Raw genomic sequence first — 22,208 nt, forward strand, 5'->3', positions numbered from 1 at the left:
GGGAGCTTTCAGATCCCGACAACCGAGAGTTGCCAAAAATCCACGAGTTTAATTGCCGAACAGCATGGCTACGTGTTCCGATACGCCTAATAAAATTTTTACAACCGAAATCCTTTGAAGCACTGAAAAAAAAAGCGCAGGATTGAGTGATTTCGCAGAAATCCGCACTCCTAAAGAAAGGGTGTGTGAATGTGGCGTCGCATAACTAGCGCCCGATCTGCATACAGCCATGTAGATCCATGCTGGCTGTATCGAGTTCAGACTATTGCCAACCAATCACAGACAAGGATGTGCAAGTAAACTCAAAATCCACTTCCCCTGAAAATGATAAAGAACTTCGGTCGATGCAGCCTAGACTCATGTCTCATTGGCTGGTTTCGCATTCGCGCGTATTATAGCTCCTTTTGATGTCATTTACCGAGACTTAAAATGACGTTCGAAAATCGCAGATGAGGAGTTGCGACATTTTGCTGCCGCGTGGGGAAGCGTATGCAAAGAGGGAAACAAAGGGATGGTGAGGGGATGCGGGATGATGCAGGCTAATTCGCGTAATATCCGAGAGTATTAAGCGAGTGCAAAAATAGGCGTTAATGAAAACGCGCTACGCGTCATAAACACAAACACGAAACGCGAAAAATCAAACGAAGAAAAAGGGCACTCGTTGTCCGTAGAATATGCACGTGGAAAAACGAATTGAAGTAAAAAATGATTGCAGATTAGCATCTGTTCTCGTTTCTGTTTTCGCGGTAGACACCTTATTATAGCTGTCTTGGTCTTTTACATACACCCACCGACAAATAACAGGTCTTGGGTTGTCTATGTGGAAACGCTGTATTACTCAACCGAAAACAGGTGTGAGGAGCTGGACTGCAGCATATCATGCGACCAGACGCGTTTTCGCACCAAAACCGCCTTTTCTTGATGCCCAGCTAAAGGCGTTTGAGGCTAGTAAACAATATTTACAAGCAAAAAGTGATCTACACAGGGCCGCTCTGGAAACGACCGTCCCCGGATCGGAACAATGGGAAAAACATAGTGTTTTGGCCAATTTGTATGACTACGGAATCCGAGAGCAGTTTTGGAATGGTGAGCTTGATATGTCACAGCCGGTTTTTCGATACCTGGCTCGCAAAAAATGGGAAGGCTACGACATGTTGCTGATTCAGCAGCGAATTGAGCAACATCGGGTCGTTCCCGACACTGTTGCTTCGTTCAAGCCTCGTGTTCAATTATTGCTGGGTTTTCCAAGTGACACAAAACAAAACCCAGTTGACCCCGGTGTTTTTCTTCCTAGTAAAACCACGGCACAGACACCTTGGATCAATGTCGTATCCTTTCATTCTCAGCCCATTCTCGCAACTATACTTATGCTAGACCCGGACGTGCCTAATTATGCAACAAACATGTTTGAAACATCGGTCCAATTTCTTGCAGTCAACGTGCCCTTGTCCCCGACACAACAAAAGGTCAATGTTGAAAGTGCAGCCGTGCTTCCCTACATGCCTCCCATTGTTCACAAAGGCGAAAATGCTCACCGGCTAGTTACTCTATGTTTCGAACAGAAGAATGGTCGTATCACAGTACCGGACAAAAATAACTCTCTTTTCGAACGCCAACCCTTTGACGTTCGTTCTTTTCAAAACAAACACGTCTTGGAGCCCATTGGAGCTCATATTTGGCGCAGCATCTACGATGAGAATACCGCATGTGTGCTTAAACAGCATCCACAGGTGAATGTATACAAGGATTTTGAGGTGAAACCAATACGATCGTAGTACACACATTCATGTTTTCTTCACATATTGTTTACGGTCCCCTTTCTCCCTATTACTCTCTCTCTCCAAAAACTCTTTTTTACAGCAAAATAATCATAATTCTTTTAAGGTTTATAGGAATGACAAAAAATTAACAAACAAAAAAGGTACACACGAATGTAGACCAGCAAAAAAAAGGAGGTCGTAGAGTAGAAAAGATAGTTAAAATCATAACAAATTTCATCTGCCCGACCCAAGGATGGAGCATAAACGGATGAAAGACATAAAAACACAAACGGACAAAAGAATTGCAGTAAGGAGTCTTCGGCTTGCACACGCAAAAACGTTTCTCTCATCAAGTGCATGATATATGCAAGATCATGTTTCTCGTGCACTAAGATAGCGGATAATCTTTGGGCAAACTTTCCTCCTGTACTGAATGCGAGGAATTTATCAAGGGTATTAAAGAAGGAAGGGTTTTCAAATGCGAAGCGCGATGAGTCAATACCTCCTCAGAACCAGGCATTAAAGGAGGCGTCATCCATAAAAAAGTCCGAGATTTTCAAAGGCGACGTGTTCTTATTTATTTCCGACATTTGATCTTCGGTCGCTAGGGTGGGTCCGTATGACTGATCTGTCGTGTCGAGGAAAGAGTGTGTAATATCTATCGGTGGAAGAGTCAATGGACTCGCAGTTTCTCTTGAAATGGACCCTACTGATGAGGAACTGTTCGAGCAAACAGGCGAGTGCAGTGAAACAGCTGGCGATACAGATGAGGGTCGAATTGGCAGTTTACGCATTGAACGTTTACGAAGTACGCCACGAATTGCATCCCTAGCGTCTGTGGGACGACGTTCACGTTGGGTTTGTTTCTCTGTTTGCGATAATACTTTTGTCATTAAGCCATCATCTCGTTTTCTTAAACGATTGTTACCAACGTCCAATTCTTCATAAACAATTTTTGCCAATCCCAATCGTCCTACGACGAAGGAAGCAGCAGTGATGCTTTTTGCGCCATCCAGAGTTTCATTGGAGGGCTTTAGGGTATCTGATGACTCGGTACATGATCTTTTACTTGACTGGAATAGTGAGCCGGGTTGAATTACTGCCTCGCCATTAGCCGTAGCTGTTAAGGAAGGCTCTGTGAATGGACACGCCGACATGGAATGAAACAAGAGGATGATATCTGAAACGTGTAAAACAAAAAAGATAGCAATGCAAGGAAATATAAGCAAGACAAAAAACAAAGAGGGTTCTTTTTTTAGAATTCTTGATCCTGGTGCTGTTTTCAATGGTGCATGAATATACGAACCAATATGATCAACGGGGTATTTGACTATAACAATTAAGTTGCAAGATTGCAACCTCAGAAGTTGTTTCTGCAATACTGTATGCTTTTGGAGAGACCTGTTTGTACACAAAGTCTCGTCCTGGATATAAAAATGATAAAAGACGGTGTAATAATTTCGAGTTTCCTGGCTCGAAAATAAGACCAAATATTGACACCTAGTAATTCAAAATTACAGTGAATTATAGAAAGAGTATACTGACTACGCTTAGTCGTGCCCAATTAGGTCCCGAAAGTCCTCCCTGAGATTTTGAAACCGAGAATCTCGTAAAAAAAGCAAATCAACTAGTATTCACTAGTTGTACGAAACTCGTATGCAACCAACGGTTTCGATACTGGGAAGAAATACTTCGTATAATCCAGTTCAGTCTCAGTAGTTCCGGGATTTTTGATTCCGGTAAGCGTTTGCCAGAGGGGATTTGAGAGGTTGGAGTTTTTGGTCTTTGAATTCGAATCTTGCTAGTACTCCCTCCGAGCTCGAAGCGAAAGCTCGGCTGTATTCCACCCAAACACAAACCAAAACTCATCAGTGCTAACGAACGTTTTGTCATAACACATGTTATTTGGAGGCAGCAGTGTTAATGTTGAATATAGCATTTGTTTACTTTGACTATTCTGGCGTTGTTGTTTATTTACGCGTCACCTAGTAACGCGGGTTTCATTTAGTTTGATACGCGTTGACACGTATAACACTTCCTAATTAGAGCAAACAACATAGGCTGCGAGTAAATGGAACGAATTCACATAGAATTGAGAGAGAATTCGTAAAAAATACATGTAGATTACGGAAAATGGGCGAGATGCACCAAAGATCAGATATTTAAGGAATTTTGTCTCGCTCGTATAACTTTTCTCATTTCACGTAATATTTGTGATAAAACACTTCTTTAAGAATTGTTCTTCTTATTTGGATGGGCGTTTCGTAAGGATTGCCGGCGTGTTTCTTCTTGAACTGTGGCAGAGTGTTCATCAAATGTGTCTTGTGCATAATCCTTCATGCCTTTAACCTTCTTTTTTATGGTTTTAGAAGTGTCAGACGCCTTCTCTTTAGTCTTTTCACCTGCAGCTTCGGCTGATTGTCCCGTTTTGCTTTGAACTTTGTGATACATATCTTTGGCTGTATCCATAGCACCCTTTCCCTTCTTCTTAGCTGCTTCGGTGAATTCCCGTGTTTTGCGTGAAGCCTCTTTCATGGCGTCTTTTGCTGTTTGTTTTTCGTCATTTGCTACAAAACCGGCTTGTTTAGAGTAGTCTTTGAGTTTCTCTTTTCCCTCTTTCATTTTCTCATTGACGGTCTTGTTCATTGACTTCGCTTTATCTGTTTTCAAAAGCGTTAACATTCTTTAAGGTACACGATTTATATGTCAACTTACCTTTAGCTTGACCCCATGTATCTTTGTTTTGTGTTCTTCTGAAACAAGTCGCAGAAAACTGGCGAAGATTGAATTGAAACGGTGCATCATGCAACTTCCTAAGACACGATCTGCTGATAAATAAGCGTGCTGCCATTTTCCCGAATTCCTTTTTATTATTCGCAATTTCTGAATATAAGAAACCAAATACTACAAGTGATACTAGTCGTTCGCCTTTTATTAACCGGCTTACATCACAATGAGAATTTGTTTACGAGTGATAGGAGGGTTATGACATTTTTGTTTACACTACTGGAGAATTGATTTGTTTACATCGCAAGTTGGCCCTTTTCTCGCGTCTGTTCGTGCTTGCTAATCCACACCAATTAATACCTGTTTACGGAATTATTCGTGTCAATCGTTATTTCTTGCTACCTTCTGCCCGTCTCCAGTTTGTGCCAGTGTATATTTGCATCCGCTCTGAAACGGTCATATATTCAGATTGGCTTGTTGCTCCCAGCACGGCCTAAAGCTCACAGGGAGTCCTGCAACAGGCTTGCCGCAAAGTTTGACTGCCCATGGGCTCTGGCTCCATGTTCTCGTTAGCTAGAGTTTTCTCTATCACGCGGGCTTGTCGCGATTCGATCGCTGAAAGGTTACAAAAGCTGCGTTCACGAGGAAATTCTTCTGCGCAAGAGAAACCGAACGGAGACGGTCATGAAAGAGAAAGCGATTCTGATTCCGGAAGACATAATAGCGACAGTAATGCCGCTAGTTTACACTCTTCAATAGAATCACAAAAGCATCGGTTGATATATGTGAACCAAGCACCTTCACATAACACACATAGCAAATTAGCAAAGTACCCAAGAAACAAGATACGTACAACTCGGTATACACCTCTTTCATTCCTTCCAAAGAATCTATACTACCAGTTTAAGAACGTTGCGAATATCTACTTTCTTTTTCTTATTATTCTTCAGGTTTGTACCCATACAATTACTTTCAACTAATATTGGTATAGTCATTTCCTCTCTTTGGTCCGAGACATCCCGGTCTTCCATGGATTCCACTTATCGTGATTCTTTCTATTACTGCAGTTAAAGACGGAATTGAAGATTATAGACGTTCCCGGCTTGATCGGAAATTCAACAATACGAAAACGTGTAAACTCGCAAAGTGGAACAATGTCAATATTACCCAAGAGTATGTTAACCCGTGGAGACGCTTGAAAAAGCTTACTACGAGGGCTATGAACAGAATATCAGACTCCTTTTCACATACAACACAGTCAACTTCAGCATCTCCAACCCAAACTTCAAGCAGAGCTAGTCACGAATACTCGACAACGCCATCTATTGTGAGTTCTGGAGGAAGTGCAGACTGGATAGCCTTAAGCAACTCTGCTCTTAATCAAGAATTCTCAGTTGTTCCGGTTTCTGTTGTCCCTAAAGGCGCAGCAGTTTTTTCAACTGTTTATTGGAAAGATATAAAAGTTGGTGATATTGTTCGCGTGAGAAACGATGAAGCTATACCAGCCGACATTTTATTGCTTAGTTCTGAGCGTTCTGATGGTACCTGTTATGTGGAGACAAAAAATCTTGATGGCGAGACAAATTTGAAGGACAAACATGCTTTACAGTCGACGAAGGGATGTCTGAAAGCTTCGGATTTTGAGGTCGCAAACTTTTGGATTGAATGTCAACCACCGCATGCAGATTTATACTCACTTTCCGGTTTTTTGAAGGCTCCTATATTTACTACTGCTGGAGTATCAGACTTAAGCAATGAGTCGCAATATTTCATCGAACCTATTGATATGTCAAATGTCTTGCTTTGTGGTTGTACTCTTAGAAATACCAAGTGGATATATGGGCTTGTACTTTACACTGGTTCTGAAACAAGAACGCAATTAAACCAAGGAAAAGTGCCTTCAAAAAGAAGTCGTGTTACGCGGGAACTTAATTTCACTGTAAGCTTGATATTGGAAAACAGCAAATCCTAACATATTTACAGGTCGTTTCTAATTTTGGCATTCTTTTCGGTCTTTGCATATTTGCAGGACTACTACGGACTATAGCTTGGCTTAAAAGTAATTCTGCAAGAATCTTTGAGTACACGAAGAATGCATATTCCGCTCCTACATTGGGTGTCATAAGTTTCTTCACATGTTTAATTCTCTTTCAGAATCTGGTGCCAATATCATTGTACATTTCTATTGAAGTTGTGAAAACGATTCAGTCGCTTTTCATTTTTAGTGATATTGAGATGTATGATGCCCTATTGGACTACCCTTGTACCCCAAAAACATGGAGCATATCGGATGACCTTGGTCAAGTCGAGTATATTTTCTCTGACAAAACAGGTACACTGACTCAAAATGTTATGCACTTTAAGAAGTGCACAATTAACGGAGTTCCTTATGGCGAAGCTTATAATGAAGCTATGCTTGGGAATAACAAAAGGCTAGGGATCCAGATGACCCATGATCCTGCTGCACTTATTGAGCAAGATCGCCAAGAAATGCTGCGAATTCTTCAACACAGTGGAAACGAAAACAAGGATGCCATCACATTTATTTCAAGCAAATTTGTAAGGGACCTTCAGTCGGATGAAGACGAAGAACAAAAAAATGCTTGCCTAGAGTTCTTCAAGTCTCTGGCTCTTTGTCATTCGGTTGTCACAGAAAGAGAAGGTAACATGATTATGTACAAGTCTCAATCACCGGACGAAGAAGCATTAGTTGGAACAGCTCGAGACTTCGGTGTTGTTCTCGTGAGCACGCAAAAGAACCGACTGATATTAAGCGTTCAGGGTGTTTTACAGCGATATCAATTGTTGGATATAATTCCCTTTTCTTCGGCAAGAAAAAGAATGAGTGTTATTATTCGACATCAAGGAAAAATCACTATGTACACGAAAGGTGCTGACAATGTTATTATTGGCCGACTTTCGGATGTGCAATCACCCGGTGTAGTTGAAAATACTATTGAACATTTAAAGCAATTTGCCTCTGAAGGATTTCGGACACTTTGTATTGCTAAAAAATCACTGGAGTTGGAAGATTACCTAAAATGGCGAGCGAAGTATCATGAAGCTTGTGCACTTCTCGAGGAACGGGAAACTGCTATCGAAAATGTTGCCAACGAAATTGAAATTAATCTGCGATTGATGGGTGGAACCGCAATTGAGGATAAACTACAGGAAAGTGTTCCGGAAACGATTGCGTTGTTGGCGCAGGCTGGAATAAAACTTTGGGTTCTTACGGGAGACAAAGTTGAAACTGCAATCAACATTGGCTACGCTTGTAATTTGTTGGACTCCGGGATGGACATGATTGTTCTGGATTCCAATACCGTTCAAGATTCAGGGCAAGCTCAAAGTGTGCTGTTAGGTTTGCTTCAGCAGAAACTTAGTCTTGAGGGTACGGAACAGGAATTTCAGCAGCTGAAACAGCAACGTACTATTCTTCGGGAAAAACTGGCTTTGATTGTAGAAGGTTCTGTTTTGGACTTCTTTCTGTCAAAACAGCTTCTACATACATTTCTGATTCTGTGTTGTAACTGCTGTACCGCTATCTGTTGCAGAGTTAGTCCTTCGCAAAAAGCAGCTATTGTTGCAGCAGTGAAAGGTGAGCTGGATGTCGTTACTCTTGCAATTGGAGATGGCGCGAACGATGTTGCAATGATCCAAGAAGCAGACGTTGGAGTTGGAATTGCCGGAAAAGAAGGTCGATCCGCGGCAATGTGTGCCGATTATGCGTTTGGACAATTTCGATTCCTCGGTCGTTTGCTTCTGGTACATGGCCGGTGGGACTATAAACGTATTTCTCAAATGATTGCCAGTTTTTTCTACAAGAATGTTGTCTGGACTTTTACTCTCTTTTGGTATCAATTATTTAATGAGTTTGACGGCAATTATATCTTCGACTACACATATGTAATGCTCTTCAATCTCGTTTTCACGTCACTTCCAGTCATTATAATCGGCTGCTTCGACCAGGACGTTGATGCGACTACCTCTTTAAGGTTTCCACAACTGTACAAGCGAGGAATACTACGTTTGGAGTGGACGCCGACTTACTTCTGGTATGTTAGTCCCAATTGGAAAGGTTTACTAATCTATGTAGGAGTTTCATGGTAGACGGATTCTATCAGTCTGCTGTTTGTTTTTTTCTCACATATCTTTCGTTTCGGACTGGCAGACCTGTGTCAACGACGGGGCGAAATGCTGACTCTATTGAAGATATGGGTGTCTTTATTTCGTCCCCAACTATATTTGTGATCAATACTTTTATTATGATGATTCAATATAGTTGGAACGTGGTTACAGTTGGGACTTGGTTTCTCAGTTTGTCTATTTTTGTGTTTTGGACTACGGTATACTCTGCCTCAGTTGGTTCAAATGCGTTCTACCATTCCGCTGAGAGAGCCGGTGGTACACTAACTTTTTGGGTTGGAACTTTGCTCACTGTTGTTTGTTGCCTTTTACCGCGGTTTTGTGCCATTTCTTACCAGAGGCTTTTTAAACCTCTTGATGTTGATATACTACGCGAGCAAAGATATAAAGACAAGAAAACACGGAACCGTGTGTATGAAACTGAAATTTTGGATGTTGAAAAGGATGTTGTTGCTGAATCTGAGCATGAAAGTGTCATATTTAGTCAAGCGGAGGAAACCATAGCTGGCTCTGATGCAGCATCTTTGGCGACATTCCTTAGTGATGTCCCGCCTTCTATCGTTCAGCAATTGGATGCGATTGAGAATGGTGAAGCTTCATCTACGGTTGTAGAAGACTGACATTTTTAGTTAGTGGGTCTTTTTTTCTTACTTTCTACTTTATAAAGTTTTTGATGTATTTAAGTAAGTTTAATGCATCTTCATTTATTCAATTGAGCAGTAGGAATGGCGTATACCTCTTGTTATTATTGCTAATGTTGTCGGTGCTAAAGTTTCTGGATTGCACGAAACAGGATATCGCATAACTGAGTTCTTGTTGATAATTCTGTTTCCGAACGCTGAATTACTGATTAACACAACGGTATGATGTAAATATGCGACGGAGGCGAGTCGGCTTTTTTTCGTGCGATAACTTTAAATACCAGTTGTTTAGAGGAATAAATAAGACGGAAAAGTAATTATAGATAAAACCTCTCGAGCTCTCGACTTCGTTTTTTCTTTCTATAAAGAAAGTAATTGGTCAAGTAGACGGTGGATTTTTATTGCGACAGTAATCAAAACTAAGTGAGAAACACACCGACACTAAAAAAGCACTAAGGCAGTAATTCCGTGGAACAGAGATGCGATCGAGGTGGAGGTAATGCAATAAGCACGCTAAAAGTCGATGTTTTACAATCGAAAAGATAATTCTGTAGTAATTACCACAGGGATATTATAATCGGTTTCTAAACTGAGTTCATCGAACGTAAACGATCATTATTATTCTGATAGTTCGCACCCATATTATCCGTGATGTAATTTATTAAAAGTAGTAAATGAAAGAATAAGTAAATAATAAAATAGTCCAACAAAAATGAAAAAGAAAAAGAAAAAAAGAAAGAGAAAACCAATAAAAAATTAAATAAAAAATTAATAAAATCAACCAGTAAGTATATATAATAAAATAAAAATAAACGGAAACATGCGCGTGCAGCAATTTCCCACACAGCCGTTCATTATCTCCAATCAGTATCATTCTAATGCATTTTGTTTTCCAGGCATTAATCTCGCTTACTATTAATTGCGTGGACACCATCTCCACCCCCGCGACCCCCACTACCACCATTAACGGTCTCTCCGGCCTCGTCCCCTCTACGACTACCGCCTTCGCGTCCGTAACAGCATCGTTCCTCTGTGAATCTGTTAGCGTGAGATGTCATGGCTCCTTCATCGTTACTAAACCAAAATGACAAAGTTACAATTCGAAAATATATACCAAAGTCTACTAACAAAATAATCGCTGCTTCCGTAGCCAGACTCTATATCGCATACCCCAAGTCAGACAGTTGGACGTATACTGGATTGTCTGGTGCCATCGTTCTGGTGTACGACAGCGTAGGAAAGTGTTGTTGGCTTAAATTAGTTGATCTGGTGGTATGGTGTTCATTTGCTTCTTCTTACCGGGGTCGCTCAGTAGACGTGATGTTGTATGGATGAAACTAACATATCTATTTAGAGTGATGGAGGCGTTCTATGGGATCAAGAAGTCTATGAGGGATTTGATTTCCACCAAGACAGAACCTTCTTTTACTCCTTTGAGATAGAGGGGTGCTTGGCTGCACTGAGTTTTGCAGACGAAGAAGAAGCATCAAAATTTCATCGAAAAATGGTCGACAAAGGCTACCATCCAGATGCTGTTGAGAATCCAGTACGCTCAATGTTCCGCCGTCGCAGCAGTAGAAGAAGCTCTTCTCAACGTTCTTCATCCTATAGCCAATCCAATGGTAACAGTTTAAGCATCAACACCACCAACAACAATAACGCCAATTTTGTGGACTCTTTAGAGCCCAGTCTGATCGATTCTCTTGCCCAAATGGGCATTACTCGCGAACAAATTTCCGAGAACGAAGACTTTATTCGCTCCTTCATGGCCGAAAATGGAATAACACCTCCCTCTGGTTCCACTTCAGCAGCCAATACTCCCGTAACTGCTCCATCAACACCGGCAGTCCCCCCACCGCCTATGCCGTCTGGCGCCGCTCCTGCGCTTCCACACGCTTCAGCACACGCTTCAGAAGCTCCTAAATATGCTGTCCCACCACCGCCTCCTCCAGGTGCAGCAGCAGCAGCACCCAACTTACCTCACTCGCCTCCTCGCGCGGAGATACACCACAGCAACAGAAGCAGCAGTACGAGTTCTGTACCCCCTCTACCGACAGCTGCAGCGTCGGTGCCAACTCCTCCCATCTCTGCTTCCAAAAGTACGGCCGGCCGTATGCAGCGTCGGGTACCTCCTCCACCCCCAGCACGCCGAAACCATGGTCGCAGCTTCAACAACGGTCCGGCCACGAGGTCCTCCTCGACTGGCAGCGGAGCACCACCGCCTCCTCCTCCTCCTCGTTCTGCTGCTTCTCGTGCTGTCCCTCCTCCGCCGCCCCCACGTTCCAGCGCAGCAGCGTCCCTTCACCAACGAGGCGTCCCCCCACCACCCCCCACCAAAGTACAGCGCTTTCCCTCCTGCACCTGCCGCTGCAGTGCCTTTACCGCCCACCTCTGCGGCACCCCCACTCCCCCCTGCCGCCTCGACGGCACCTCCACCTCCACCACTCCCGACCGCCTCCGCTCCACCTGCTCCCCCACTTCCCTCCGCTGCTGCTCCTAGTGTACCGTCTGCTCCCCACCGCCCCCCGCTGGGTGTCCCCCCACCTCCAGCAGCCCCGGCTTCCAAGTGGCAGCGCCAGCAGCAGCCGTACCTCCTGTGGATGGCGGTCGTGCAGACTTGATGGCTAGCATTCGTGCCAGTGGTGGTCTTAACATGCTGAAGAACAGAGTATGTGCGACACGATGTCAAACGACGCAAAACTTACTAACTCCATTTCAGCCGAAGAGCAGCTCCTCGCCTCCTAGAACTCAGACTTCCCCTCCGGCAAACGACAATTCCTCGCCGACGAATCTGATGGACGCGCTGGCAAACGCACTCAATCAGCGCAAGACCAAGGTCGCACAAAGCGGTAAGTCATTTTTGACAACGGGACCGGCCCAAACTCGGTCGCAATGGCTTGTCAACTGCTCGACGTGTTCGTGTACTAACATAGTTTCGCTCTACAGATGACGAGGACGACCATGACGATGAATGGGACTAAGTGTCCAATTTATTACTAGGATACATTGTTTTACGATTGCGCAAACAGCAACTAAGAGCTACATTGTTTTTGTACCCACTAGTTGGTGTTCGCGTTGCATTTTTGGCGTGTTGTTTACGTGTTGCAAGAAGCAGTCACAAATTGCCAACACAAACCCACACACAATGTACACCCTGCTTCCTCCACAACAAACCCTAAACAGGTCAAAAACTCAAAAAATGGATTCCGCCAAGTTGTCTAAATTGCAAGCCGGCGTTCGTATCGGTAAGTAGTTTTGTGGAACGGAACAGAGCGAAGAGGGACTGTCGTTTGCGTCCGTCCACTCGAGAAGCGTACAAAACCGCTAATACATTTGCATTAGGTGGTAAGGGTACTCCCCGTCGTAAGGTTAAGAAGCCTTCCAAGGCTGCTCTTAGTGCCGCCGATGAGAAGAAGGTCCAAACTTCTTTGAAGAAGTTGAACATGCAAGCTCTTGCCGGTATCCAAGAGGTCAACATGTTCAAGGAGGACGGCAACGTCATTAACTTCCAAGCTCCTACCGTTCATGCCTCTCTCCCCAACGAGACCGTTGCTATCTACGGTAAGCCCCAAGAGAAGTCTTTTGCCGAGATTCTCCCCGGTGTCTTGAACAATTTGGGTCCTGAGTCCCTTGCTGCCCTCCGCAAGATGGCTGAGCAATTGAAGGTCAGCGAGGGCAAGGCTGACGGCGAGGCCGGTAAGGATGCCGATGGTGACATTCCTGACCTTGTCGAGAAGTTTGATGAGCAAGACTAAAGAAACAAATAAATTATCGTCGAACGGCTACAAGGCTGTGGGTATCGTGTCGTGTCTGGAAAGTAAGGTTGCGTGGATTGCGGGGGTGCGACTAAGGAGACCAATGGTTGGCTCTGAAATTGTCGGCTTTTGTTTAAGGTTTCGCGTAAGCGAATTTTTATTTTCAGAGAAACGCCGAGAGTAAAGAGCATTCATTACCATTCGTTACCGTTCATTACCCGACATTGCTTGCTCGTAAAGCTATTGGTTTGCCTCTTGAAAGAAGGCGTTTACTTCCTTCCAGTCGATTGCGTCCCACCATCGACGGAGGTACTCGTGTTTTTTCGTCAACCCGTAGTCGGTCAAGTAGGCGTACTGCCATAGATTGACACACATAATTGGAGTAATGCTCGTTCCCAGTTTGGGTTGTGAAAACCAGTCATTCGCACCCCAGGAGACTGCACTAGAAGTGTTGTAGGAAAACAGTAACGAGAAGAAATGGGTTCGTTGCTCGTACACTAGCCACAGCCAGGCGTCCCCGAACACAGCTGTTCCTGCCCGAAGAAATTGATCTCTCAGCATGTCTATCGACCCAAAGGAGTAATTAATGTCCTCTTGCAGTGCAGGTGATGCCTCTGATGCATAGTTTGAGGGGGTTCCGGTGACTTCTGGTGCCTTAATGGTAGCAAAAAATCGCCGATTATTATACATTTGACTTGCACAACTGAATATTTTTGACTTTGATGCATCACCTACAGTGTTTTGCATCAGAAACAGAGGATTCCTGAGTTCCAAGTTGTTTTCATCGCAGTAACGATCAAGTATTCCTCGTAAATGAACATGGTAATCGTCGATGACGCGTAGTGCCCTGGACGACAAGAAGTTTTTGTAGCCAAGTGGAATCGCCGACTTGAACCGCTGATACACCTTCATGCAGACGATGAGCAGCCAGCACCGAAATGAAAGCGTGTAGCGCAAAACAAAACAATGCGATGCACAACCTTAAAATGCCTTATTTGAAATAACACAGTTTACTGCATCAGTAATAGATTTAACAAACTTGTGCACAGGACACCATTGCGCGTTCCACCACATTACGGCACACTAAACGGGCCGGGTCAAGTTGGCTTATCCCGGCACTGCAAACTTGCTCAGTCCGAATCACACGCTACCAGTCCGTATCCTTCAATTTAGCTACTTTGGGGCGTTTGTGGACATTTCTGGCTAATTAATTGGAAGCCCTTGACTGCTCTGTCTTAGGCATTTTGATTTCTGCTTCCAATCGCTATATTTGGCCGTTTTATACGATTTGTATGCGTGTTGTCGTCTCAATTGATCGAATACTGACACTGGTAAACTTGGTTTGGATTTTATGGGACCTTTGTGCTTCGTTGTCTACCATCTTGGTGCCCATTACTTTGCCAAGTAAATTCCCATCTTATTACAAAATTCACTCGGAAGTTGGACGATTCTCGACTCTGAACCATCGTTACTTCTTCTTCCCCCGCTTTCACGGTCATTCATTTTTCTCATAAACAATGAGTGAGGACCTTGTATCAGTTTCGTCTTGCGTAGAATCATTTCATTCCCTATCGCAATGCACAACATTACGCGAAATCACGAATAAGCTGACTGTTCTGTATAACCAATTAAAAACAAAAATCCCGCGGAAGCTTTTTCCGCAACTCTTCATCACCAACAATGGTTTCCAAATTCTCAGTAACGTTTTGGCCCGTCTAAATTCAGAGAATGACTTGTCTCTAGAAATCTTTGAAAAATGTCTTCGTATTCTCTCACTCGCAACTTCATACACTGTTCTCCGTTCTTGGCTCTTAGTTGAGCGACACGTCGAGTACTGGTTAGCGAATGCAATCGTCAAATTGCTACCGGGCGACGGTGCTCCTTTGAAGGGACACCATCAACGAAATACATCTCTAGATGCTCCGTACGCTTCATTGCTTGAAAAGCTTTCCACAAAAGTTTTAAATGCTCCCAAGGTTGATCAAAGTGCTCGAGATGCGAAAAGCGCTCTTTTACTTCGGAGAGTAAAGCTCTCGTCTGCCCTTATTTCCTTCGTTGTCAACGACTCTGACAACATTGCAGAAGCATTTACTAAAATTGTACCCGAGGACGTTCCCGCTAAAGATATTTATGCGTCTTTCCTGACGGCGCTTGTTGGAAAGCCTTTGTTTTTTCCTGATCTTCTTCCTTTAGTACTTGACATTCTCATAAATACGGAGCTGCTGCCTCCATTCGTAAACTTTTTGTGCGAGACACTCAAGCAGAGTGTCTTTAACCGTATTCAAATCGCTTCTTCTAGTGCCCTCGACTTTCTCATGGTCCTTCTCTTTCCGCAATCGGAAGAACCATTGGATGAGTCGCTGGCCAACCTTTTAATTGAGATTACTGAATTGTCTGCACGATATGGAGTTTCGAACAGCACCTTAACCCTCGTCCTTGAAGAGTACAAAAAGAATCCCAGGGTTTGGATACGCGAGTGGATTCAGAAAACCATGGACGCATGCCATCCTCCTTGCTTTTATTTAAATCCTAATTTGAAAGGTTATGCATCTGTGGATTATGTGCTCAACAACATAAAGCTTGACGACAACGGCTACACAATGTCTTTTTGGTTGAATGTGGATGACATTCCGCTTCCCCAATCTACTACATCTTGTTCCCCCATTACTCTTATATCTTTAGCGGATGTTACAAAGCAGTGCTTATTCCGAGTCGTGTACTTTGCGGACGACAGGACTATTCGTTTTCAATTCGGCGATAGTCTTCAAAATTCAGCAACTCACAAGTTGTACGACTCATCGCATTCTGTGTCGCAGAAGCATTCATTGAACTCATCCCTTTACGGGAATTGGCATCTCATCTCTTTTGTGCATGTTAAAACTTCGAACACTCTTGTATATTTTATTGATGGTCATGCTATTGAGTATAATCAATGTCCTTATCCCTTCTCCCCATCCATTTTACAGCCTTATTACATCTCCGTTGGTGCCAATCCAAAACAGCCAGAAACACAGTCGGATGCATTGAGTGATTCAATATCCAGATTCTCCATATCTAAGCAGTCTACTATGTCTGAAACCGATACCGCTCCAGATACAGTAAATATGTATCCCGAAATTTACCTCGGAATGGTACGAATGCATTCCTTGCCTTTATCATCCTCGCACATCGCTCTAATGTATGTACTTGGCCCTGGTTTTGCAGGTTCGTTCCGTGAAAATCTCGCGGATTACATGATCTATAGTGCCTCAACGTTTCTTAATCTTACATTTGGTGACAAGATCAATAGCTCAAATCGTGATTATCCGTCCGATTCGTTGGTATTTGTTTCCAATGCCAATGACTATGTGAATATAGGTGACGAAGGATTGCATAAACTATGCTCGCCGGATACCCTCAACGTGTTGGACAACTTGAAGTCACAGTTTTACTCTCGTATTTATCTTAATCGGGCCGCAACGTCCTATGATCACGTCTTTTCCGCAGCTCATTTGTCGTTTGGCGTTTCCTCTGGTATCATTCTACCATGCGTGTCTCAAAACATCATTGAGGCCGCTTACAATATTGGTGGAATATCTGTACTGTTGGATTTCGTTCGGTCGGCAACGGATGATGACAATCTCTTATTTAGCTTGGAACTGTTCTGTAAGGCTATCGATTCTGAATGGAGATTTGCCGAAGCTGCTGAACAAGGCCATGCTTATGAAATCCTTGCAAGCATACTTCGCTCAAAGTCGGACTCGTTGATAAATGAAAAGACCTTGTTGCTGATATCTCAATATTGTGGACTAAGTTTGGACCCTGTGCCAAGCGTCATTAAGAATCCACTCCTATTTCACACACTCTTTTTGGATTTTGAACTGTGGGCGAAGTCTTTAGACTTAGATGTTCGTCTGCAGCATCTTACTTTATTACTTTCGTTGACTGAGAATAATCCTTATGCGGCTTTCAATGTTAAACGTCTCTCAAAAATGCACTTACTGAAAAAACTACTGTTTTCTTTACGCAATTTCCTTTTCTCCGTGGAAACGTTACCGGTTCTAAAAATGGTCTTCCATTCCATATTTAAATACATGTTCACTACGGAAACAATACGAATGGTTGCAACCTTCGTCGTTTATTCCACACAGAACAGTAAACGTGTCCGTCGTGGCTCTAGAGCTTCCGATTTAACACAACGTCACCCGCTACGTGGTACTCGATTTACCATTAAGCAAGCTGGTCGTATGCTCTGTGAAAGTTTTATTGATTTCCTTACAAACTCAGAAAATGGTGCTGCATGCATTCGTCGCTTTTCGTCAATGATTACATCAATGTGGCTCCTGTTTCTTTTACGTGAACACGATACTAATTACTTTCTTTGTGGTCTGAAACTGTTTACTCAACTCATTCGTGTTATGGGTTTCGTTTACATTGCCAAACTTCAACAGAAGTTTTATGGTTTACGAATTCTTGGGAAGCAATTAGCAATGCACGTGAATGACGAGGAGACTTGGATTCTCCTTGTTAGTATGTTCTTGGGCTATGGGGTACATAAGATACAAAGGTCGTCGGAGAAGACTCTTAAAGAGAAGCTAAACGAATTGCTGTCAAGTGGACTTGAGGATGCGTATCCCGTTATGGAAGTCTTCAATTTATTAACACAATCTATAGAATATGTACTCAAGGATAATTTCAAGGTACTTGTAAATCCTGTCCCCTCTTGTATCGAGTACGCAACGTCCGTAACAGAATTCCTTCTTTCTCTACAAACTTCCTTTTTTCTTGATCCAACTCACAAAGCTCTCATGTTGGAGGAGTTTTACCGTTTGGTAATGCCGTACACATCTCTTTACTGTTATCTTTCTCCTGCTGATGAACTGGAACAAGTTAGAGATACATTAGAGAAAAGACTTCCAAGAACCACCTCTCTTAGTCTCCTCAGCGCAGGCATGACTGGTCATCATCGTCGTGTTTCGAGTAGTACTTTTGGCAAAAAGGTTCGATCATTGTCGACGTCCAAGATCAAGTATCTCAACTCTTTGGACAACTATTCAAAGCTCGAAGTCGCGCCTTCAAAAACATCGAGTTTTCTGAAAGGCTGTACTGACTTACGAAACACGATGGTTGATTTATTCCCGGAATGTCGTGTCTCAGAATTACTACGAAATGTAGACAATTTGTTACTGCGAATTTATTTGCAGGACATTTTCTGCTCCGCAGAATGTCAAAATTTCAATCCCATTCCCGGTATTTACCTCCAAGCACAAAGGCATCAAAGATTGTTTGTCACTGCAGTTTCAAAAGCTTTGTGCGATGAGATATTACAGGTAATCGAGAAACTCCCGGATCTCATGTTTAAGACCTGGGTGCTGTCGAACCTTTCTATTGTTTACTGGAGTTTGACTTGCTTATGGCACCAAGGGTATATAAACTCCAGCATATTCAACATAAGGGACTTCGGTGGACATCTGTTAGAGAAGTGGCATAACGAGAGTAAAATTCATGAAATCCCTAAGACTGTAACACAAATTATTGCAAGGTTACACGCATCATTCGTTCATTCTTATTTGCTGGCTTTTGTTCCACTCAAGGAAACTTCAGTAAACGAGCTTATGTCAATCCTAAAGCAACTTAAGTATTGGCAAAGCATATTTTTTCAGGCGTCTTTCTTTCAGCTGGGTTCTCTTGACTTGATTTGGTATGTACTTTATCAAATAGTCCTCTTAGATGTTCCTGAACTTCGTACTGAAGCAGTCGACGTATGGCGCATTTTCTACCTTCATTTCCACGCCAATGATTTTCTCAGCAATAGATTTAAGGACACCGACAGTTCACTGCAGCACGGCCTCTCCTCTGTTTTGGAAACAGATTCTCGACAGTTTCTTACCTGGTTTGATGAAAATAGAATCAATATCAGTAAGCATATGATGGCAGCTTACGAAGAGAATTGGCAAGATTTTGTGAAATCAGCAAACAAATCGAAACGTGACAAGACATCTGCCACCAATAACACTCGTTATTCCTTCATCAAACGGCTTATAGCTACAAGTGAACTTGAATCGCAAAAGACGTTTGAGACATCTGCGTCTATTGAGTCTTGGATGATGAATCTTTACGCGTTGGAATGCAGTCGGTTCCGGAAAATGTACCAGGATCAGTCTGACCAAGACGTGTTTATCCGAAATGCTCTTCAATCTATTGAGAATGAGTTAACTTTACGTTCATTCCTTTTTAAAAGCGACGACATTCTATGGGAACTTGATTGTACTGAGGGTGCAGAGCGCACGAGAAAACGTTTAATGCCCTGTTTATTACCAAAACTGAAGAGTGAGCCAAAGTCTAAACGCGCTAGTGGAAACGGACAAAAGTACAATGCACCGACTTCAGAGCCTGGCAAAAGCATAAAAGATGAACTTTCGCAAGCCAAGGGATTGATTGAAAATGCTAAGCCCGTTGACTTGGATGCAGATGAGAGTACAGCGGATAAAGACACTGAAGATCTTACTGAGGAAGAAGAGGAAAAGGATGACAAGAACCAGAGCGCTATGCACGTGCTCGTACATGGTGATCTTTTTGAAAAGGTTTTCAATGTTGGGCGTGTCGTAGGCCTGGATGCTGTCGAAGGCATTCTTGTACTGGGGAAGTTTTGCATATATCTCATGGACAGTTTCTTTTTCAGGTCCGACCATGAGATCGTTGATGTCAGAGATGATTCAGTTGCTAATGAGCGCGATCCTTTTTTGCGCTTATTACACGAACAAGACATAAACCATCGTCTTGCAGACGCAAGTACTGAGAGATCTGTGGCCAGTAACTGGCATTGGCTTTATGGTGAGTTAATCTCGGTGATGAAAAGATGTTTTCTTCTCCGTGATGTTGGCTTAGAATTGTTTTTCAAAGATGGAAGAAGCTTCCTAGTAATTTTACCGTCTATAAAAGCTCGGGATTCATTGCACCAAATGCTCCTCTCTCGTAATGAGAGAACAAGTGACGCGTTGACATTGAACAGTCCTCTTCCGAAGGAAGTTGGAAAAAAACATACAATGGTAGGAGCACTTGGCTCAAGACTTGTGAGTGCTTTTTCTATTGCCGCTACTCATCCAGCAACGAAACAGTGGGAGCGGCATGAGATATCTAACTTTCATTATTTGCAAATCGTTAATACTCTTGCCGGACGTACTTATAACGATCTAACACAGTACCCTGTTTTCCCGTGGGTTATTGCAGATTATGAAAGCGAGGAACTTGATTTCTCGGATCCTAAAACTTTTCGTGACTTAAGCAAGCCAATGGGTGCTCAAACTCCCGAGCGTAAAGAACAGTTTATGCAAAGGTATCAGATGATGCTTGGCTTAAATGATTCTCAACAAAAGCCTTTCCATTATGGTACTCATTACTCCTCTGCAATGATTGTAACGTCGTTTCTCATTCGCCTTCGCCCGTTTGTTGATGCCTATTTGGCTTTGCAAGGTGGTCAATTCGATCATGCAGATCGTTTGTTTTTCTCCATCAAACAAACTTGGGACTCTGCATCTAGGGATAACATGGCAGATGTTCGTGAACTGATTCCTGAGTTCTTCTACTTAAGTGAAATGTTCGTCAATTTGAATCATTTTGATTTCGGTGTCCGACAGAGCAATGGAATGGCGATTGACAACGTCGTACTTCCACCCTGGGCTAAAGGTGATCCCATGATCTTTGTTCAAAAGAACAGAGAAGCTTTAGAAAGTGATTATGTCAGTGCCCATTTGCATGAATGGATTGATCTCATATTTGGCTGTGATCAAAAGGGTCCGAGTGCCGTCAATAGGACCAACGTTTTTCATAATCTCTCATACCAGGGCTCCATTGATCTTGAGAACATCGACAATGAACTTGAACTTGCCGCTACTGTCGGTATTATTCATAATTTTGGACAGACTCCAAACCAAATATTCAAACGACCTCACCCTCCTCGTGGTCTCGATTTCACCGATCGTGCGACGGGAAACTTGATTTTCGGCCGTTTTGAGGACTCCACGGCAGCGCTAATTCAAAGTTACTCGCCAGTCTTTGAAATTACTGGTGCTGTTAATAGCATCTCTTATCAGCACGATGTGGATGAATTGCATGCTCTTCCCTATAATATTATACAAATAAGCCGAAACTTACTTCTTCGTTGGGGGCGCATTGACAATGCGATTGAGCTCATGCCTCTTCATTCTGAGAAACGCACGCAATTGTTTGAAGAGCTACATGTTAAACGCATTACTCATCTCCAGGCGTGTGATGAACGTAGCTTCATCACCGTTGCTAAGGATATGACCCTAAAGTGCTGGCTCATTTCGCATGCCAAGCCTACCACGCTTACCTTGAAATGCGTTCTTAGTGGTCACCAGTCTGAGATTACGGCGGTTTGTGTCTGCAAGACTTTTAGTATTATTGTCAGTGGTGACGAAACTGGACATTTAATCATATGGGACATGAACCGTTGTGAGTCTGTCAACAGTATGAGGATTGCAAAAGCTCCTATTCAGACAATTACGGTAAATCCTCGAAATGGAGATATCGCTATTACGCACGGTGTTTATTGCGTATTAATTTCCATTAACGGTGATAAGCTCATTGCTGATAGACTTACTCGTTCGTTTTCTGGAGAGAACGAGGCTGTCACGGCTACATGTTTTTATACTGGAGTTCATTCTGAATGGCTTCACCGAGAATTACTCGTAACTGGTCATGCAAATGGGGTCATCCGTATTTGGGAAAAGAAGCAGAAAGACAGAATCCTAATCGATACTGTTTCTCGCTTTGACAGTCTTAAAAAAACACCCAATTGGAGATATCAGTTGGTTCGTGAGTTTCAGCCGACCGTTGGAAATCGGCGTAGTCGGAAGCCGTTGTTCTCGAAGATCACTTGCGTGTACATGAATGGAAATGCACGCATGCTTTTTACCGGAGACGTTCAAGGCAGAGTATTTGCCTGGTCTTTACCTGATACTGGGTCTAGTGTGCACCTGGATCATTCAAATTCTGCTGAAACTTGTGTTCTTTGTGACACTCGTTTTTCTCTTATGGAATGGAGATGCCAATGTAGAGCCTGTGGCAACAGCAATATATGCAATGACTGTATTGTAACGCTGCCAAATTCGCATATTAAGGTTTGCCGTGAGTGTTCACGTCGTATTTCTTTTAATTACAAGAACTACTAAAGATGT

The 22,208-nt window shown here is 43.0% G+C and overlaps 8 protein-coding genes across 8 annotated transcripts; 5 read left to right on the top strand and 3 right to left on the bottom strand.

The window, feature by feature from the left end:
- Positions 1 to 105: 105 nt before the first annotated feature.
- Positions 106 to 1,952, top strand: SJAG_01727 (ribosomal protein subunit L35). Its single transcript, XM_002172936.2, has one exon. The coding sequence runs from the start codon at positions 819 to 821 to the stop codon at positions 1,773 to 1,775; it is 957 nt and encodes a 318-aa protein (XP_002172972.1). The 5' UTR covers positions 106 to 818; the 3' UTR covers positions 1,776 to 1,952.
- SJAG_01728 (transcriptional activator) lies at positions 1,823 to 3,753 on the bottom strand. Its single transcript, XM_002172937.2, has one exon. It carries the CDS (start codon positions 2,915 to 2,917, stop codon positions 2,267 to 2,269), a length of 651 nt encoding a protein of 216 aa, XP_002172973.1. The 5' UTR covers positions 2,918 to 3,753; the 3' UTR covers positions 1,823 to 2,266.
- On the bottom strand, positions 3,693 to 4,723 carry SJAG_01730 (hypothetical protein). Its single transcript, XM_002172938.2, has 2 exons — positions 4,476 to 4,723; positions 3,693 to 4,420 (listed from the first exon to the last, which is right to left on the bottom strand). Exons 1-2 carry the CDS (start codon positions 4,609 to 4,611, stop codon positions 3,990 to 3,992), a joined length of 567 nt encoding a protein of 188 aa, XP_002172974.1. The 5' UTR covers positions 4,612 to 4,723; the 3' UTR covers positions 3,693 to 3,989.
- Positions 3,835 to 9,345, top strand: SJAG_01731 (phospholipid-transporting ATPase). Its single transcript, XM_002172939.2, has 4 exons — positions 3,835 to 5,437; positions 5,479 to 6,426; positions 6,471 to 8,542; positions 8,584 to 9,345. The coding sequence occupies exons 1-4, from the start codon at positions 5,033 to 5,035 to the stop codon at positions 9,251 to 9,253; spliced, it is 4,095 nt and encodes a 1,364-aa protein (XP_002172975.1). The 5' UTR covers positions 3,835 to 5,032; the 3' UTR covers positions 9,254 to 9,345.
- A 985-nt stretch (positions 9,346 to 10,330) lies between these two features.
- Positions 10,331 to 11,774, top strand: SJAG_01732 (WASp; the record flags this gene model as incomplete). Its single annotated transcript, XM_002172940.2, has 2 exons — positions 10,331 to 10,546; positions 10,629 to 11,774. The coding sequence occupies 2 exons, from the start codon at positions 10,331 to 10,333 to the stop codon at positions 11,772 to 11,774; spliced, it is 1,362 nt and encodes a 453-aa protein (XP_002172976.2).
- Positions 11,775 to 12,329: 555 nt separating this feature from the next.
- On the bottom strand, positions 12,330 to 13,974 carry SJAG_01734 (ribosomal protein subunit S26). Its single transcript, XM_002172942.2, has one exon. It carries the CDS (start codon positions 13,939 to 13,941, stop codon positions 13,270 to 13,272), a length of 672 nt encoding a protein of 223 aa, XP_002172978.1. The 5' UTR covers positions 13,942 to 13,974; the 3' UTR covers positions 12,330 to 13,269.
- Positions 12,474 to 13,029, top strand: SJAG_01733 (nascent polypeptide-associated complex beta subunit; the record flags this gene model as incomplete). Its single annotated transcript, XM_002172941.1, has 2 exons — positions 12,474 to 12,519; positions 12,617 to 13,029. The coding sequence occupies 2 exons, from the start codon at positions 12,474 to 12,476 to the stop codon at positions 13,027 to 13,029; spliced, it is 459 nt and encodes a 152-aa protein (XP_002172977.1).
- A 572-nt stretch (positions 13,975 to 14,546) lies between the features above and the next one.
- On the top strand, positions 14,547 to 22,202 carry SJAG_05245 (beige protein; the record flags this gene model as incomplete). The annotated part of the gene is made up of 1 exon (XM_002172943.2): positions 14,547 to 22,202. One exon carries the CDS (start codon positions 14,547 to 14,549, stop codon positions 22,200 to 22,202), a length of 7,656 nt encoding a protein of 2,551 aa, XP_002172979.2.
- Between the last annotated feature and the right edge of the window lie 6 nt (positions 22,203 to 22,208).

Source organism: Schizosaccharomyces japonicus (genome assembly GCF_000149845.2).
Source record: "Schizosaccharomyces japonicus yFS275 unplaced genomic scaffold supercont5.3, whole genome shotgun sequence".
In the NCBI taxonomy this organism is placed as follows: Eukaryota; Fungi; Ascomycota; class Schizosaccharomycetes; order Schizosaccharomycetales; family Schizosaccharomycetaceae; genus Schizosaccharomyces; species Schizosaccharomyces japonicus.

What these genes read in the sequence shown, in the direction of transcription:
- SJAG_01734 (XM_002172942.2), bottom strand. Translation starts at nt 13,941, where the DNA reads ATGAAGGTGTATCAGCGGTTCAAGTCGGCGATTCCACTTGGCTACAAA.
- SJAG_01727 (XM_002172936.2), top strand. Translation starts at nt 819, where the DNA reads ATGTGGAAACGCTGTATTACTCAACCGAAAACAGGTGTGAGGAGCTGG.
- SJAG_01730 (XM_002172938.2), bottom strand. Translation starts at nt 4,611, where the DNA reads ATGGCAGCACGCTTATTTATCAGCAGATCGTGTCTTAGGAAGTTGCAT. An exon ending in TACATGGGGTCAAGCTAAAG is followed by an intron (nt 4,421 to 4,475) that starts GTAAGTTGACAT and finishes TTTTGAAAACAG; the next exon opens with ATAAAGCGAAGTCAATGAAC.
- SJAG_01731 (XM_002172939.2), top strand. Translation starts at nt 5,033, where the DNA reads ATGGGCTCTGGCTCCATGTTCTCGTTAGCTAGAGTTTTCTCTATCACG. An exon ending in CGCGGGAACTTAATTTCACT is followed by an intron (nt 6,427 to 6,470) that starts GTAAGCTTGATA and finishes ACATATTTACAG; the next exon opens with GTCGTTTCTAATTTTGGCAT. An exon ending in TGGACGCCGACTTACTTCTG is followed by an intron (nt 8,543 to 8,583) that starts GTATGTTAGTCC and finishes TAATCTATGTAG; the next exon opens with GAGTTTCATGGTAGACGGAT.
- SJAG_01728 (XM_002172937.2), bottom strand. Translation starts at nt 2,917, where the DNA reads ATGTCGGCGTGTCCATTCACAGAGCCTTCCTTAACAGCTACGGCTAAT.